This window comes from Ammodytes marinus (genome assembly GCF_949987685.1).
Source record: "Ammodytes marinus genome assembly, chromosome: 7".
Lineage (NCBI taxonomy): Eukaryota > Metazoa > Chordata > Actinopteri > Uranoscopiformes > Ammodytidae > Ammodytes > Ammodytes marinus.
Window position 1 is genome coordinate 9574140 of NC_137211.1, and position 19195 is coordinate 9593334.

General features: G+C 40.8%; 3 protein-coding genes across 3 annotated transcripts in view; 2 read left to right on the forward strand and 1 right to left on the reverse strand.

The window, feature by feature from the left end:
• Positions 1-1082: 1082 nt before the first annotated feature.
• masp2 (MBL associated serine protease 2) lies at positions 1083-4205 on the forward strand (the record flags this gene model as incomplete). Its single annotated transcript, XM_080031719.1, has 6 exons — positions 1083-1090; positions 1165-1387; positions 1477-1654; positions 2038-2169; positions 3593-3789; positions 4041-4205. 6 exons carry the CDS (start codon positions 1083-1085, stop codon positions 4203-4205), a joined length of 903 nt encoding a protein of 300 aa, XP_079887845.1.
• A 1968-nt stretch (positions 4206-6173) lies between these two features.
• dffa (DNA fragmentation factor, alpha polypeptide) lies at positions 6174-12028 on the reverse strand. Its single transcript, XM_080031108.1, has 6 exons — positions 11832-12028; positions 10283-10441; positions 10033-10187; positions 9206-9410; positions 8557-8684; positions 6174-8114 (listed from the first exon to the last, which is right to left on the reverse strand). Exons 1-6 carry the CDS (start codon positions 11923-11925, stop codon positions 7902-7904), a joined length of 954 nt encoding a protein of 317 aa, XP_079887234.1. The 5' UTR covers positions 11926-12028; the 3' UTR covers positions 6174-7901.
• Positions 12029-13721: 1693 nt separating this feature from the next.
• pex14 (peroxisomal biogenesis factor 14) overlaps positions 13722-19195 on the forward strand; it is a 45653-nt gene continuing 40179 nt past the window's right edge. The window contains exons 1-2 of the mRNA XM_080030522.1: positions 13722-13781; positions 15165-15215. Of these exons, the coding sequence (XP_079886648.1) occupies positions 13746-13781; positions 15165-15215 (87 nt within the window). The 5' untranslated portion in view covers positions 13722-13745. The remainder of the gene's footprint in view (positions 13782-15164; positions 15216-19195) is intronic.

Consider the following 19195-nt stretch of genomic DNA (forward strand, 5'->3'; position numbering starts at 1 on the left):
GGGACTGTTTTTGTCCCTGATACCATAATTATCATAAATGGATTGCACTTATAGTTCCTTTTCTACCTGATAAAGTGCTTTACAATTTGCCTTTAATCCACACATACCAAGGGCTACAGAGCTGCCCTGCAATTTGGGGTTAAAAGTCTTGCCCAAGGATATTTATTTATGTGGACAGGAGGAGCCAGGGATCGAACCCCCAACCTTGTTGTCAGTGGACGACCAGCTCAACCTCATGAACCGTTCTATTGAGCTGCATATACAAAATACTTGGTAAATCTCATGGGTAAAGTGTTTTTTTAATTATTATTCCTGCTCAGAAATAATGAGAGTGGGATCTGAAATAATTAGTAGCAGAAGTCTGGTCTGATCAGCATCACCGTCTAAACCAGTTTCACAGGGCACTGAAGTGGGACACAGGCAAAAGGTGATTTCTGTTTTAAGAAATATCTTTTAAATTTAAAGCTATAAAGGGTACCTTTTGTCGACAACATGAGATATTATGACAACACTGTTGTCGCTGCCATACTGAGAAATACAGAGATAGTTTTGTGGAGCTGAAAGGGCTTAATGAACTTTCTGTCAACTGGTTCGGCAATGGCTTGAATATAACCAACATTCAATGAAAAAGTTTTGCACTTTAGCTTTAAGAATTTTAATATTGAAATATTGTTTTTCAAAATTAAACCAATACATTTGACCAATCATACGTTACAAAACTACAGAATATTTGTTTTTAACAGTTTTTTGTTGTTGTTGTTGTCTTTTTGCTTAATTTGTGTGCTTTCAATTTGTTTGGTGAATGCAATGAATTGACAAGAAATAGTAATCAGTGTCATATAAATCTAGACTCATTTATATTTTTCAGAATGAGAATGAATACAAATGATTTTGGCATTCATCCGTTTGATAGATCTCTGTGACCGAGGGGAGGTTCATGGGGAATGATAACAAATTGATCATGTGCCTGTCTCACTTTGTTTACCTAAATGGCGTTCGGCCAGTAGGGTTCATTTACCCTGGGAACATTGAGCGTGAACTATCCACAAAACGCCAAATAGCAGGGGAACTGTTAAGCCAACATGACGAGGTGAGTGTCGCTCCGCATTTATTTGTGCAAAATGGCCCTTTGAAATTGCTGCCATGACACCTAACTCTGCCCAGTGGGTGCTGTTTATTTGTCCTATTTTCCCTCCTCCGTGTTTCGCTGAGTGCGGAAATGACAGGGTTATATGGCAGCTTCACCTCCCCCGACTTCCCCCAGCCATACCCCGACAACCAGCACACAGTGTGGAACATCAATGTCCCAGAGGGCCACAGGGTCAAACTCTACTTCAGCCACTTCAGCATGGAGCCCTCAGACCAGTGTGAATATGACTATATCCAGGTACATGCTGGAGAAACTGCAGCAAAGATTACCTGCTATGGAGTCTGCAGCTTGTACTCACTGAAAAGCCTTTGACCTTGTCAAACTAGGTTTTGGCAGAGGGGAATGAAACCTTGCGGTTTTGCGGTGAGGAAGAGAAGAACTTTGAAAGCACCCCGAGGAACACCGTCATCCTGTCAGCCGGGAACCGCATGTCAGTGGTCTTTAGGAGTGACTACTCTAACGAGGGCCGATTCACTGGCTTCCAAGCATTTTACGCCTCAGAAGGTGATGCAGAATAGTGACACTTGTTGCCAGAAGGCAGATACATTTAGGTGCTGATGAAATTACACCAAACAATGTGTAATGGAGTTATAGTGAAATTAAAGCAGGGTTTTATTAATACTAGTACAAACAGTAATATGAGACAAATACATTTTAATAGAAAGAGGAAAGGCTGTAAACGTCATTAATACAGCAGTGCAGCAATGATGTGCAACTTTTAGAAGAGACACGTCTTTTACATATAACGAGAAGGAGATTTCTTAATCTTCCAATTAATTTTGGAATTAGAGTCTTGATGAATATTTCCCTTTCCTATGTGATATTTGTTTATGTATGGAACATAACATTCACATAATATTATTGTGTTGTGTTCCCTTCTCTAACAGACATCAATGAGTGTCAGTCTAAAATCGATGGGGAAAGAGTGTGTGATCACTTCTGCCACAATTACATTGGTGGTTATTACTGCACGTGCAGACAAGGATACCTTCTCCATGACAACAGAAGATCCTGCACTGGTAAGAGCTTGTGCGCTGCAGACTGTATAGCTCAGGAGGATTCATATGAGCTCAGTCCGCTAAGTCAAACAATATATTGTGTTAAGAGCTCTGCATACAGTGTTTGAATATTGGCCTCTGAAAATATAAACATAATAAATAATGTGGTGTCTCTCAAGCTAAATCCAGCTCAACTCCACACTTTGATCTTGTGTCTCTTCAAGATATTTAATTCGACAGAATTTGTTGATATTACAATAAAATATTGGCCAAATCTTTCCATTGGCACAAGTGTGGTATTGAGGGGTTCATTCAAACAATTAAAGTGCATTCGCTGCTAATTTCTGACTTTGCAGGAAGGGTGGAGGATGAAGAAAATATTGCTGGGTTGTAAACATGTAACTACACCCCATTATAGGAAGACAACATGCATTTGTTTTTCATGGAGTTCTCAGTATTATACATTACTGCTGAACAAATCTTCAAAAAACGATTTTTTTACTTTTTATTATATATAGATTGGATTTTATTCTATCATAGCTGGCTCTAACAATATGAGACTGAAAATGCACACTGATGGATAGAGTAGTTGATCTTTGCCAGCTGGTGTAAGGCAAGGTTAATTACTATGGATTCCTAAGGGAACGGCAACTTCAAAATGGCATTAACAATTGATACCTGTGTGCAGCACTAATAGTGCGCTGACACCAGGTAATTAATCAAAATTAACAGCTGACGTGCCTCAAATGATTATTCTTTGCCAGAGGAAAATGGGTGACAAAACAAATCATGCAATGAATAGGCAAAAATGATTACCTGCCTACAGATTGAAATAATTATATGAATCACAGCGACTCAGCCTCTTTGCAACACTCATTTGTTTTTTGTCTGTAGCAACATCTGCACATTTGGCTGGGGCAATAACACAAACCCTTAATTAATTCCATCATTTGTGATGCCAGGAGATGTATAAATTGCCATGAAATAAACACATTTCTTTTTAATACAAAAACCTTTTCATAGAGGTACTTAATAATCCAAAAAGCACTTGCAGGTCTAAAACATTCCTAGAAATGTTTAAAGGTAAAAAGCTATTACATTTGTTGTGAAAAATCACTTTTTTTCAAAGTCAGTGAAGATCTCCTCACGATCTGCTACTTGTCCGTACTGTGTGTGTGCTGAAAAAAATGTCAGGTGTTAATACACAGCCTATAGTCCCTGTAAACTGGTATGTGAACAAAGGTTATGTAAAGAAAAGGGGCCAGCATGCCTGTTTACAGAGCCAGGGTGTTTATGAACATTGGATTTTTACAGCGCGCATACACTACAGACAGGCAGCGGATTTTGAGGACATATACACTGTTTTGGACAAAAAGGGATTTTGGAACAATCATTTTCCAGAGTGGCGTACTCCACCTTTAAGTGGGATTTTAATGCCCTACAGTGCCATGCCACAGCCAGGTGTTGACCTCGCTGTCGGGGGTTCTCACCAGTCCAGGCTACCCGAGTCCCTACCCGCCTATGAGTGAGTGTGACCACACCATCCATCTGCCGGGGGGCTACAGAATAATCCTGGAATTTCTGGAACCCTTCGACGTTGAGGGACACCAAGATGTCCCCTGTCCGTACGATATGTTGAAGGTTAGTCATGTGACTTCAGAACACAACACACGCACACACACACACACACACACACACTCACAGAAAGACGGATACGCAATGTATTCCTCCTCATGCTTGTGGAGGCAGCTTGTTACTGATCTGTCCTCCCTGCGTGATTCATTGTACGTCCATGCCATTTACCGCATATTTAAGTTGGAATGGACATAAATCAGTCAGGCATTTCAGGAATCAACATCTCTGTTACTTAATTGATGTCCCCATTCCTCAAGGTTTCTACAGCTGGACAGGAGTATGGACCCTTCTGTGGATCAAAGGCGCCACATCTCATTGACACAGGAAGCTACCAGGTGCATGTTTCGTTCAGATCCGATGCGAGTGGTAAAAACAAGGGATGGAAGATCAAGTACACCAGTACCAGGGCTGAATCTCTTTGACCTAACACTGATGGTTTGTTCATATTAACATCGCATACTATTGTATACTATCCAAGAAATGTACAAAGCAAAATTTGTTCCTATGCCTGGATATTGTGTTGCATAGGCATTCTTTTTAACAATACCTTAGTAATGATTTCTACATATATACTCTCCAAAGACTCACAAGACCCTTAGACTTGAAATTAGACTGTTTAAAAAAGATATTGTGTGGCCTTAAGATACAACCTGAAGTCAAATGTGCTTGGGCAAGCATTTTAATTAAAATCATACAAACAAATCAAACAAAAATAGGATTCCCTTTGTAGATTAATGCTAACCATTTTGCCCTTTTCTAGCTACAGACAGAGACACATTTTATGCTTTGGCGGAAATAATACATGCATTATATGAAGCAATCTGGAAGTCAGTCAGTCTGGTCTAAGGAGCGGTGAATGCTAGTCGTTTACCCTTCATACATTATTCAGCTGGCTCTCCACAATCCAAACTCTACTCCTTTATCAAAACAGTCATTATAGAGTTCTTCAGTGCTGTGAAATTGCCACTCGTTTGACACTTAAGCAGTATATAACTAACGTTCCCTCCATTTGTGCTCCACAAGTGGACCAAAAAAGCAGGCCTCCATGTGAGAAAGAATCGCATTTGTGTTGATTTGTTTTTATTGTTTCTCTCGCTCCAGTGTTAGATTTACGTTTCTTCATTTATTTGATATTAGGCCAACCCCACTTTCTTGTCAACTCGTGAATTGTTTTAAAAGGTTAGGGATATTTTTTGTTGACTGAACTGTCATGCTGCTACGTACTTCGTAAAACCACCACAACTTAGCAATGCAAGGTATGTGCTGACCCGTACACTCCCCTTGGCATTTGCAACCTAACAGAATCATAAGGTCTAAGGTGGACGTGTGTTCTATGGGATACGGTTTGTTTCCCGCATTGAAATGCCCACAGAGTCCTCAGGGCAACTGTGGGCTTACAGCGCACACCCGCAGTTGTTACCTGAGAACTGCTTACTCGTAATCTTGCCATGCTTTGCCATGCCCCTCTAAAGAGCAGGGGTGAAATTTGAAAAAAGGGCTCATCAAATAACCCTTTTCCATGCAGTTTGAGGGCCGGTTAGGAGCCAGTGCCCAATCACGAACTAGGGTTACCACAGCGACAGAACCGACTCTTTACAGGTAAACTGGTTCCAGAGTGGCAAACACTATTTGTTTGTTTAGAGCTAATATCCGCTTATGTCAGGGGCAACACATAGTAAAAAAAAAATACAATGTATCAACCGATGCTCTTGTTGTGATACAGAGGTATACAGTGACGTAATGACATGTGGATAGAGCGCGTACCACATTGGCTCCGGCCTTCGTTGCAGTGGTCGCGAGTTCAAGTCCAATCCGTGGACCTTAACTGCATGTCATCCCCCCCTCTCTTTCTGTCTCCCTATTTCAACTATGAACTGTCAAATAAAGCTTGAAAATGCCAAAAAAAAGTGCAGTTAAGTCACTCACTGATAAAAAGGGCAGAGGCGGTTGATCCCCCCCCCCCCCCCCCCCCCCGTGCACACCACTGCAAAGAAGGCAGAGTGACACATGGCAGTTACATCCACTGCTCATGACCCCACTCTCTCATAACTGTTCAGCCTAGTTGGATCCAATTCCAGCGGAATTACGCACACCATGAAACCCATTAAACAATAGTCGGGAAATCTAGCAGCAGCATGCAGCCACTGGACGTTCATATGCCCATCAATATTTTGCCGAAAACCATGCAAGCTTGTGCAAGAAATCACTGTATGCACAGAGATATAAAAAAAAGCTTCACTTTCAGTTTCTTTTATATTGTTAGTAGTTTCTCTGACTATGAAAAAGCATTAACTAATGAGTAATTCAAGGTATTTAAATAAATCATATTTTTAAACAGTCTGTCCTTTAAATGACATCTTCATGGAAGTCTCGTGGAAACAAAATCATGTCTGTCAGTGCATAATTCTATATGCATTTAATATTTATTAATTCAAACATTTCAAAAGACCTCCTACAACAATTAAACATGTATTTCACTGTACAGTCATATGACGTCCCTCTGTAACATCTGCCATACAGGTTTAAAAATTAAATGGAAAATGTGAATGTGTTTAACAATACTTTTTGGGGTTATAAAACAGCTGTGACAGGTTACTCTTGGTGAAACTGTGTGACGTGCTAGGGCTAAACCTTTTGGCCGTACGAAGACAATAGGAAATCTGTATAAATGCTCAACATTCCCCAGTAGCTTAAGACTAGAGTACAAGAAGGTAGTGTCATCTCAATTTCAGAACCATGCAAAAGGATAACCCTTTGTCACAGATATAAATCCATCATCATTTGTGTTCATTGTTGAGGGGACAGGTGATGAGATGACAAGCATGACAAAGGGACCCTTTCACATGACCTATATGAGTCACGTTACAAACCTGGACACATTGGCTTAAATCACACGGCCACTGGACTGAAATGACACCAATAATAGAACAGATAGATGGTCTTAAGTGTGCTTTCATCCAGAAATAATGTGTTCAGTGAGGCCTGCATGTATGAAGTGAATACATCTGATCTTTATTATTATCACTTCATTTTAAGAAGGATTAAGAAGTCTGGGTACCGCATTCAAATAGATGAATGTAAACTTATGCAAACGTTGCTTTACTCTCAGCGTGATCCTGCTTTCAGTTGCTGTCTGCGCTCCATGTCACTCTAACGTCATGCTCTACAAGCACTGGAAGTCTCTTTGGTATTGTGCCTGTGGTCATCACATTCCAGTATTTCTACCATTCATTCTTCCAGGTAGAGACTCGCTGAAAGGTTACACAACTGTACAAAAAGGGGAAGGAAAATGCCACACTTAAGGCAAATTTATATCTATAAAAATGAAAATAAAAAGACAGGGAAAACCTGTTCTCTAAAAAATGTTTGCGAGACTCATTGCTTGACATTACACAGATTGAAACTATGGCACTGCGGGGAAATAACATTGTTCTCTTTTCTGCAGGAGTCACTGAGAAAGAAAACAAACAGGAGCAAGTTGTGAGGGACAGGATCAGACAGGTTGCAAACTGACTAAAATAAGCGTACTTCTGCTCTAAATCCCCAAAGATCCCCTGAAACTGTACTACTAACTATACTTTTATATTTCAGTAACATATGTGAAATAGTCTATTTTGTTACTTACAAAGTCTAAAGTTAGATTAAAAGATTGATACTACGCATGGGTGTTTGATTGTTCAATATGAAGCAGAAGCCCGCAGCCAGTTAGTTTGGCTTAGCATAAGGACTGGAAATGGGGAAACGGATAGCCTTTCTTTTTTCTGCAAAAAAAATATATTTCTAAAAGCAGCAAACTATTGCATGGACATGTTTATCTGTGATTATTTTTCACAGTATAACACAGCGTGAAAAAGGGGCCAAGTGGTTAATGCGTACATGTCTTTGATATACATGACTCTGTGCAAATCACTCTGCTTCCTCTAGAGGCCAAAGCAATCAAGTGGTTTGAAGAAAAAAAAACGACACGACGCAACGCAAACATCATTAACATTCATGAATTCCAGCATTATGGATACTATCAGCAACACAGGGAAAATCCCGTTCCACTAGCCCCTGAGGCAGGTAGTGGGAATTTTGTTTTGATCAGTCTATAAAGTCAGGTAAAAAAAAGCCTTGGTTTAGTTGCTGCCTCGTGCTGTGTATCCCTGGCCCTCCTCCTCTGCAATCGTCTGGCTTTGGAGCTGTGAGTTGTTCCTGATGGACTGCACGCTCTGAACCTGTTGGAGACGTCTGGTGAGCTCGCCTTCACACGCATGCAGCAGTGCCGACGTCCTCGCAGCGTCCCAGCCCAGCACCTGCTCCATAGCTTCCGGCCCCCTGCTCACTACCATCTAAAAAGACAATGGAGGAGGCTTCCATTTCAAAACACTGGAAATATGAACACGCAAGACTCTTGTCACGACTTGCCATTTCCGATACACATAGTATAAACTAGTGCAATATAATCGGTCAGCCCTGTAATACATCCGTTCTATTGTGAGGCTGTTTTTGTTAGTGATGCTAGTGTGATGGACTGAATTATATTGAAAGGGGTCCTTGGATATGCAAATGAGAGTGAACACAATTTTAAACTCTGCCCCAAGTACAGATGTGTTGTGTGTCCTGGTTTGCAGTTTTTTTTACGTAATTGCTTAAATTTTACATCTGCTTCTTTCACTTGATAGGGTTGAAATCAAGAAAGAACAATACATAATATATATGATTATACAAATACAATATAAGAACGTGATTAAGTATGTAAGTAAGTTGTAATGACATGTGTGAGAGGGCTACCTGCAGATCCTCAGTGGAGAGTCTGGTCTCTGGACTTGTTTTGCCTTTCAGCACCATCATTGTCCTGGATATGAATCCAAATGCAGGGTCCACCTCCATCCCGTCTGGCACATCCACATCTCCAGCCCCTGGCACATTAGAAATAGGTTCTCTTTTACAAAAAATTTGAAAAAAAAATGCGTAGTTAAAAAATCCTCAGAAGAGGTGAGATTATTCAGTATAAAACAATGGTTCCACCTAGTGAGCAAAAGGTAGAAGCACAGCTCTTCTCTTACGAGCCATTAGAATACTAGAATTGGGTTTTATTTTAATTTAAACAACAGGCTCTTAGAACGTGGCTGCTTAAAAAGTGTCTAGCTAACTGACTATTGGCTCTTCAAAAAGACACTGTAATAGATTGGCAAATGCAATAATCCAAAGCCACGCTATTCATAAGGACTGCTGATTTTCCTTAAGAATGAGTATTGCAATGAAACGTTTCTTTAAGCCAAATAAAAAGACCGTCTGACCAAACGTATCAACTTAGCGCATGTCAGAAAAACCACAGTATATACCATGCAACATCTTAAGAAGGTAAACCGAGGACAAAACTATTTCCAAAAATTGTAAAAAATAAAAATAAAACACCACATAATAAAAAGCGCTGTACCTTCTTGGCTGGTCTGACTTGATTCTCCCTGCGGTGCGCCCTCTTTCTCAGAAGCTTTGAGGTAGAGTTGGAGCAGCTCCTTGGACTGCCTCTCCTCCTCCCGTCGGTCCAGAACATTCTGCAGCGTCTCCTGGAGGTCCGCTGCCCTCTTCTCCTGGAAGCCCATAGCAAAGGCTAGCTCCAGGCACGGTGCGGCTACTAAGGTCTGGAAAACAGCAGGCCACACACACAAAGCACACACTTAAGACTGGAACTTTGAGCATAATACATTTTGTGTATGCTTCAGAGTCACAGCAACAACACATTTTGGATAGAAGGATTGAAGAGCAAACTAAGTACAGCAGATGAGACCTTTTCTTTTTGCTTTTGTGTGATCACCTTATGCGCCGTCAGACTTATGTGTAGCACAATAATTGAAGTCATTAAGATGAGAGAGAAATATTACGCTAATTCAACTAGATGAATTGGAGGAGTATGACAGAGCTTTCTGCAATAAGACAAAAGTTGGACATTTTAGCTTTAAAGGAGGGGGCTGATCTTTCTCTCTATCTTTGTCAACAATTGAAATGCAAAGACCAAAACCAACAATGTACAGATTACACAGTAAATCTATTCTCTATAGGTTCATTTTTTCATTTTCAAAAAGAAAAATGCACTAGTGCCCATGTTCACATGCAAATGAGGGAATGTGTTTTTGACCATTTTGGACAACAATGGAGCTAGTGTGTGCCTTTCCATTGGATTGGTCGATTTTAAAAAGCTGATGTTGACAAATGAATTAGTCAAGTTGTACTATTCCCTACAATAAATAGAGGAAAAGGAGCCACCTGTAGGTCTGCCTCCGACATGAGGATGATGCTGGTGAGGTCCTGCCTCAGCTGCTGGGCCAGGTCCCACCAGGGCGCTGCAGCACCGGAGCTATCCACAGCATCAGCCTCCAGAACAACAGATTCCCTGGCCATCCACGCCGTGCCACCATCCACTACAATGAAAAGTAAACTAGTACCAAAACCCAAGGCTTGGGCATTTCATATGAAACAAAATGTCAGACAGAAGAAAGAAACCCTGCTTGCTTACTCCTGCGAACTGGAGACCACGTCTCTTTCTCATGCAACAGCATGAACTTTGTGTTTACGGGTAAACACAAGAAGTAGGCCTGATCCTCCACTATCGTCCCATCATCCTCCAGGACAACTGTGACCTCTTCACTGGGGCCAAACCCAAGTGACTCACTGCCTGTAGGGAGAACACAGAGATGAAGCATTGTACAGATCTTCTTATGTGAATATTCTTTATTATGAGTGCAACAGAGTTCTCTAAAGTATTTAGTCATACCTCACAGCAAAACAGGACAACCAGTCCCAAGACTAACCTAAAGGCAGCAAAAGGTTCACTGACAAGCCATGCACCATAAGTTGACTCAAGCAAACACCAGGGATTCCTGTACAAAACTTGTCAAACCATCTCAGCTTTCACCACTGTCCTACTAGTCTCACACAAACACACACACACAGCTGTGAAGTGATTGTGCTGCTGACTCCCCATGCCACCGTAACTTGCCTTTTGAATTATGAATATTTTACATGTATGATCTATCAATATTTTCAGTTTCAGTTCACATATCTAATTTGTTTATTTTAATCACCACCAAGTGTAATTGGGCAAAACTAAACTGCCTACATTACTTTTGTATATCATTGTGTTCATGTACTGCATGTCTGAGATGTCCGAAGGAAGATAATAAAGTTATGCCTAATGTGCAGTGGTTTCCTAAAGTTTTAGACAATATTAAAAATCTAATTTGTTTTCCCTGTTAACCGAAATAATCAGACAGTTTGAAGATGAAGCGACATTTACAACAACAACAAAAAAAATCCAGATTCTACACGATTTCTAGGTCTGCAATCAATATGGTTGTAGTCATAGAATATTAAAGGTTCGGGTTGTAATGTAGCCAATAGGATTAGGCATATAGCATGTCAAAATGGGGATTTTCTTTATCAGGAAGGCAATCCAGGTAGTAGCCTACTGCCTTATCTGCAGTTAGAGGACTCTACCAAGATCAGACATAGCCTATATAAATATTCCCAAAATGTGAATGTTTTCGAAAAAGAATGACAGAATATTTGTAGATCCTCAATGATGCATCTACAAATAGCCTACAAGTAGCAAACATCCGATGGACAGAGCTAAGATGAGTGCAATGGGCTGGGGCACCGCCTGTTGACTAGCGTCCTAGGAATGAGCAGGGCAGACAGAAGGAAGGGAGGTCTTGCCTGACTCTTCACGTTTTTAGCCCCTGCAAGTCCGAACATGACGGAAAATGTTGCTACCCACACACAGCTCGTTGGTGATCAAGGCAGACACGGATCCCAATGGCTGGCCACGCAATGAATGCATCCATGTGTGACAACGGTGCTGAGGAGGATCATCTTAGTTCGCTTCATCATTAGATTAGTGTCGCTTTCACTTTACACTCAAACCTCGCCGTTTGGCATAAACACAGACCAGCGTGAACAAGAAGAAGAACGCTTAATGACTGTAGGCCTACTTTTCTCTTATCATTTACATGTTTAAGGTTAACACTTCTTCTTAGACAAGTTCAATCCAGTTTTCATCAACTCACCTTTTATCTTCAAGTCATCTAAGGAGGGAACTGCCAGCCCGTATGATTTCTGTCGTGTGAAATTGCACACCTTACACGGCTTCCCATCTGACATTCTAAGATTTAAGAGATTTAAAACCTATTTTATCTTCTTTCTTTTACCTACACACTGTCAAACACTTGACAGCAGCCCTCGCCTAAAGTCTCGTTGGTATCAGTTTTTGAACGCGGAACCGCTGCTCCTTCTTCTTTGAGGTTGAACGGCAGCCAGCATCCTCAGCATGACACTGCTGCCACCTCCTGGACGTAGTTAACTCTTACAATTTTGTCCACACCATTCCCTTTTCTTTCTTTTTTCTTAAAGTTTGTTTACATATTACAATTTAATCTATCTCTAAGGCTATGGGGTCTGTAACTATAGAACCTGTATAACCTGTCCTTTCGATCCATCAGTAAAAGCCTGCACTAGCTATAGGCTATGTAAATATGCATAGTCTACACACCATATGAATATAAAACTCATTCATTATATCTGCACATTTATTTCTTTGCTTAATTTTACGAAATACAAAATCTATAAGCAGAGTTTTTCAGTAACCACATAGGCGTTAACAGGCCACATCACAGTTGGACTAAACTCTTCTTCACTCCCATCTCTCTTGAGTGCCCCATGTTCTACCTTATACTTCAGATCCTATACTTTTAATTGGAGAGTTTTCTTATTCAAAAATTAAATGTACCTAAATCAGAGGGCATTATTTCCATAGCAAATACATTAGCCTACTATGCTTGTTCTACTGTTTGTCAAAGCACACTTCTCAGGAAAAAAAAGTTGTCCCTTCATTTCCTTAAATCCACTTTGTCACCCTGCAAATAATACATGTAATTTACCATGTGTTCCCCTATTTTACTTATATTGCACAATGTTAAGTCAACAGTTATACTGTGTTGGTTTACTTGCACCATTGCATCTGGTTTTCTTATGGAAACAAATACCTTGTCCTTCTGATTGTATTCTATCTTCGGGTACGATAATTTTCCCTGTAGGCCTACTACGAATAAAGTGTCTTGTTAAAGTATAGGCTATAATAGATATTGACGCTTAGTGTTGAACTATCATGTGAACAAGGGCCTCAGGGACTTGTCCCCTGAAGAACAGCTATTGAGAAAAGATATCAGCTGAGACGAGAGCCCGCATCATCTGCACTTCATAATTTCCATGTAATTCCAATATAATTCACTTCTCCAACTTGTGCTCCTATGACCTGTGTTCACTCTTCTATTTCCCTCAATTCGTAATATGCAATAATTTTACCTTCCGAACCATTCAATCATCTCCCCTATAAATAGGGAGTGATTTCAGACCAATGCTCCGACTTCGATATGTCTCACTTAAAAATGTGTCTGGACTATTTCTCCTGGGAAATATGAAGAGAACATTTTCTTTCAAGACATAATGGTCTTTTCAGCTAGCCTACCTGAAGGCCACTTCTTTTAATGTGTCAATTGGTAGCTATGGATAGGCTACAAATGTCCCATTATTTGATTGACAGATGATTCATTGTCTTTGGAGCGGTCAGTTGAGGCTGGATTAGGCTATCAAATGGGACAGTTGCTCTAGGGGCCCCACAATCTCAGGGCCCCACAGACCACCAAATTGCCAATTTTTTCTGTGGTTTCGATTTACACATTTGTATAAGAAATATAGCCTATCCATAAACAATAATTCATCCTGGGAAGAGTCCTATGTAGGTTTTAGTAATCATATTTTAATTTGATCTCAATGTTATCAATTCACATACATGTTACTTCTACAATGTAGGCCTAACCTTTCATGTGAACACACTGAACTGAAGGGGAACTTTGACAGCCTTCAGAAAAAGCAATCGAGCGCGGTTCACTCGAACAGCCATAGAGCAAAGCAGGGATAGGAAGATGGCATCCACCGAGCAACCTGACCCACCAACACAGGTCTACATTTACGCCATTTAAAACATATACATCCTTGAGTCCGCATACGACAGTGGACTCTTGCAACGTGTTCACATGTCGTGACCGTTTGAACGCAACTATATGCGTTGGGAGACTTTTAAAGCTGCTCAGTTAGCAGCAGTAGTTAGCTAGGTAGCATGCTAGCTAGCTCCTGCAGCGTCTCAAAAGTTTCCTCTCGGACTTGCTCGTGTTGACTGGTGCACATGAAGGGCCAAGACGACGCTCTTGTGCTTGCACTATCACAATGTAGCCAACACTTGTATGACCTTGTCTGCTTGCTATTTACCAGGTCCCAGAATGCACGGCATTCCACCTGAACATGTAGCATTGTTATGTGCACTTTATGATAGGATGTGGAAAGGTCACTGTTAGCCAAACATGCCTGGTGTTTTTCACTCGGCTCTTCTTTGCTAACACTGTGTTTGTTTAAGTTATTGACAAAAACGGACCTCTCCGAGAAAAATACACGTCATGTTAAGTTGTGCCCCATACATATCGTCAGGGACAGCTGTACACATTTTCTGCTGCTACATTATACAATGCTTTTAATTGCATCAAGCACATGTACATGCTGTCCAGAACAGTGTGTGCTTAGTTCAGAACTGAGTCATTCAAAAGTAGCTTTTATATTAAATGATGAAGCCGGAAATAAAATAAAGTAAGGGAACTGTATTCGTAATTGTTATGCCTGCTATGCTTACACAAAAAAGTACTTACTTAATTATTACTGATAATCATCTAGTGCATGCCAACAGCTATCTAAGATATCTAGAATATAGTATGCATGTATCCATGCTATTTACTTTACTACTCAGCATTAAATAGGTCAAAAGAACTCCACAAATTCTGTGCTAATGGTTGATCTGTTCTCTCTCATTTACATAACTTGATTTTAGCTATGTCTGGTAAATTATACAGTTTGAAAAGTCTTTTAAAAAAAAGTCTCTTTTTTGGCCTTAAATTGTTGAAAATATGATTATTGTTAAGTCTTAATTATTGTTAGGATTATGAAGTTAATGTTACTTTTACAGAGTTGTCAGTCTCAATTTTAAATGAGTTCTGGGGAAAAAAAATGATTTGAACTGTGTTACCAAACAACAAAACCAACGAATGAATGTGAACAAATTCCAAACTTTGAAAGTAATTTTCTTAATTTCTTTCATATCCTTAGACATTTATTTTTCATCATTATCGAAAACGTATCAAAAAGTCTTTTATGTGAATTGTTGAAACATGCAGAAAAAAACCCTGTTGGGTCACTGTAAATGTCACTGCTATATAACATTGTTCTAATGATGCAGCATAGCCTCCATCCTCCATTAGATGGCGCTCTAACACAAGTGTTTTTTTTAATTTCCTCAGCCTGGTCTTCCACCTGGAGATGATGCGGCAGCTCCCCCCAGAGAAGCAATGGTAAGGATTCAGTATTTAATACCTAACTTTACAACTACTTTACAAGGCGATATGGACTAGAATAACATAGGAATTTAATGATGCAAGTGCCTATTATATAGATAGATAGAGAGGGTTAGATCAAATGATAGTCAATTAAATCTTTATTACATGGCCCTTTTTAAATATTGCTGAATGCTTCATGATGATCTGGACTTTTAGAAGTTTGAATCTTTTAATCAACAAAATACTTTTCCTTGGTTAATAATCGGGCGATATTGCACTTTCACCGGCGAGATCAAGTGTTAAAGGCTTCCAATTAGCAACCAGTCACTTTAGCACCACACAGATGTCCCCAAGCCCATAATGAGAGTGTACCACTTTATGTTCCTTCTCTTTGGAGAGTAAAACGCCTGGAGAAAGGTATTTTATTTTTAAGCCGTCACAATGAATTCGCGGTTGCTTTAATCATGCTTCGCAAAAAACTTTTACCACATACCTTTTGTTGTCTGTAGTTTGACCCATTGTTTTTCAGTCTGGGTCATGAGCTACGTTTGGGTCCGGGAAGATTTTGAAGTGGTTTGTCAGTATTCGCCAATAGAAAAAAACACTTTGTCACACAGCATGCCTGCAATCCATTCCCCCCTTAAAAACCAAATAAAGTTTCCTTATTTTTTCTTGAACATGTAATCTTGGGTAAAAGTATATTCAAATGTCAACCCTTGCTTCAAAGCTGCATTACTGTAATATAGGTATACATATTTAGTTACAGGTTATTTAAATATCATGGAATCTAAATTAATATAGATGCGCTGATCCACTATTTTTCACTTCCGAGTCGATTCTGATATTGGCTGATTCGATACCGTACGATATCATAATTATTATACGTTTTCCGTTGGTGGGGATATTATGGGAACCAAAGTCAACATATTTGCAGAAATTTTGAATCACTAAATCATCTTAAATGTGTTTTTATTTTACTTCATTTAGATTGTGCAATTTGGATTTGTACGCCAATCTGTGCCGTCATATTGAACCTGATCGGTCCCATCCATACCGAATAATGTTTTTGTCCCCCCTTTAACTCATTGTCCAGTGGGGTATCTAGGAAAGAAGATGGCTACAAAAAAGTTGATGGTGGGATTTCACGTTGCCTGTAATTGAAGCCTTAGTCCTCATAAGTTGTCAGAGTTGTAAATACACACAGACAAATCCAACAACAGTTAATGACAGTACTACACATCCGCTGCTTTTTCAATAATGTGCGAAGGGAAGTGTTCATACGGCCTGCTAGGCTCGGGTGATGACAACGATTATGGCCGGCACTGTCTTATTTCTAAGTGGGACGGAATACATCACAGGTACATTGACTGTCCTTGTATTAGACACAGCACACAGGTTAGAGGAGCGCTGTATTGTTCAGCCTACATGTCTCAATGTCATTCACCGCCATTCACTCTTCATGCTCCCCCCATCATCCCTTCATGCCAAGGCTAATTTAATCCTGGGGTTATTGATTGTGGGAGCATTCTCCCAGGCTTTCTTTCAATTTACTTCAATTTCATCATCCCAGTGCGCTTCAAGACTGCCTCCTCAAAAAGGGAAGAAATTCTTGTTATGAGGGTCCTGATTCGAGACTGGTTGACACATCCCCCCCCCTTACTTCCAGCCCCTTTTTTCTCCTTTCTCTTTTTGATGAGCTGCTCTTTCCCAGTTAAGTGGATTATTACAGTAGGGATAATTCTTGTCACATGGCATTATTTGGATGAGGTGAATAATTGAAATTTGTGTCTGAAAGGATTTTATCTGGATGAGAGGAAAGGGAGTGCTGGCAGGGTTGGTAACGTAGAGAGAGAGGGAGAGAGTGAGAGAGGGGGAGAGAGATAGAACACACACACACACACACAACAGTATAGCATTTATGTGTATATGTGCATGTCAGGCAAACCAGTGTGTGTCAGGCTGGGGACACCAGTCATGTTAACAGGTTATGACTCACCTCGCCCAGATCAGCAGGCCCTGGCACACTGCACGGCGTGGGCTCTCCTCTGTGGCACGAGGGGTCCAGCTCAGGGGCCCGGTGCCACAGCCTCTGCCACCATGCCGGCCAGAGGGCCAGGTCTGGACCTGCACTGGGAGAGAGAGACAGAGACAGAGAGAGAGAGAGAGAGAGAGAGAGAGAGAGATAGAGAAATGGGATTGTGTGTGTGAGTGTGTGTTCCATAGATGACTGGTCTACCAGTCGCTGCCAGCCGCTGCAGTTGCCTTGGGCGCTGCTCTTTGCTCACTCTCACCCCGGCTTGCTTGCTTGGTATCTCAGTGTATAACCCCCACCTTCCCCACCCATCACTGCCATGGCCATTACCCCCGCCAGGCTCTAGCCGGTGTCTCCCTATAGTCTTTGTGTGCTCTGTCCCCTCAGTGACACCCTGTGCTCAACCCCCTCCCCCCTCGTCTCCTCAAATCACTCTGCCCTCGTCGACTTCAAATCCAACAGAACACATCACAACAGTAATTACTATATGGGTAAATATCCCTCTGAGCACATGATAAGAAGATCTGAAACCAGGATTAAAATCTTGTATCCAGTACTGTAATAGTATTGTAATATGAGACTAGATATTGTATGGGAGTCTTTGTATTTTCTTCTTCAGAAACATTGCATGCAGTTAAAGTTTTTAGAGTTATTTGACTGTACTATCTGACAGAGAAACTGGAAAAAACTGCTTAACCATCAGATTATTTTCTCAAACTGTAGTTTAGATAAGGTGTGCAGCTGATATTCAGAAAAGTTGACCCTTCACCAAACAGGATTTCAATTCTTCTGGTTTTTGCTGGTAGAGTATGCGGTTAGTGCGCTTATATCCGTACCCTACCCAACTTTTGGCAAATGAAAAGCCAAAATACCCGGACCGAACCGGTCCGACCCGCTCTACTCGGTGGAAACGAGGCATTAGGCCCCAACCTTTATTCTCCATCTCCAAACACTGAAACATTCAGTCCCCAAATGAAAAAGTATGTGTTTTGTGGGGATGCAAGTGTGTGGTTTATGTGTGAAGGGGGTGCATTTTTACACCTGTGTGCTTGTGTTTGTGTGTGCGCATGTTGGCATATGTTGTGTTGTTGTGTGTATGTGTATGTGTGTGTTTTAAGTTTGGGGGTTTTAGTACAGCAGAGGGAGGGTGATAATGGGAGGGGGAAAAGAATTGTAAGAAGAACATCCCCGGTCTCACAGCAACTTCAAAAGCTCCCCTTCCCCAGGATATTAAGCTACTGTGATGAAAAATTTAGCAAGCGTTAAATAAGCCGCTTTGAAGTGATCTGTTTTGGCTCAGCAGTCTCCAAATTTCCGTAGCCCCTGTGCAATAGCCATCATACTATAGAGGGGTGTGGGGGGGGGGGGGGGCTGTTTTAAGGGCAGGAGTTGTAGGGGACCTGGCAGGTTGGCAGAGGATGTGCCAACAGTAATCGGTCCAGCCAGCAACATGAAGGCAACCACTGCTGCTACTGCCCGCTTTTGTCTTTCTCTGGCTCTTTTTCCTCTTCATTTCACCTCTCCCTCCCTGCCTGCTCCTCTGCTTTGCCCCGGGACTCTAAGGCAGCAGACAGATGCTGCTCATATGTTAGCCCTGGAAGGTTTTTTTTTTTCTTCTTTACTTATGCGTGGTTGTGACATAAATGTAACACAGTGTTGATACCAGGAAGTCAGAGGTTACTCTGTGCTCCTGACTCGGTTAAAACGTATTCTTAATAACGTTTTGCATAGGATGTGTGTGTGTGTGTTTTCGTTCAATGGATTGTAAGACTTTAACATGTTAAAAAAAAGCGGGGATTACAATATGTTTTAAGTGATTTGAACCTTTCTACATTCCCACCGCCATAAAGCAAAATAACTAGAAGTTAATCTCTTATTTGATCATTCATATTTCAATTCATTTCCCGTTCATCACTTTTAAACCCATTATTTTAATTTTGGAGGACTCCAGGTTTCATCATGC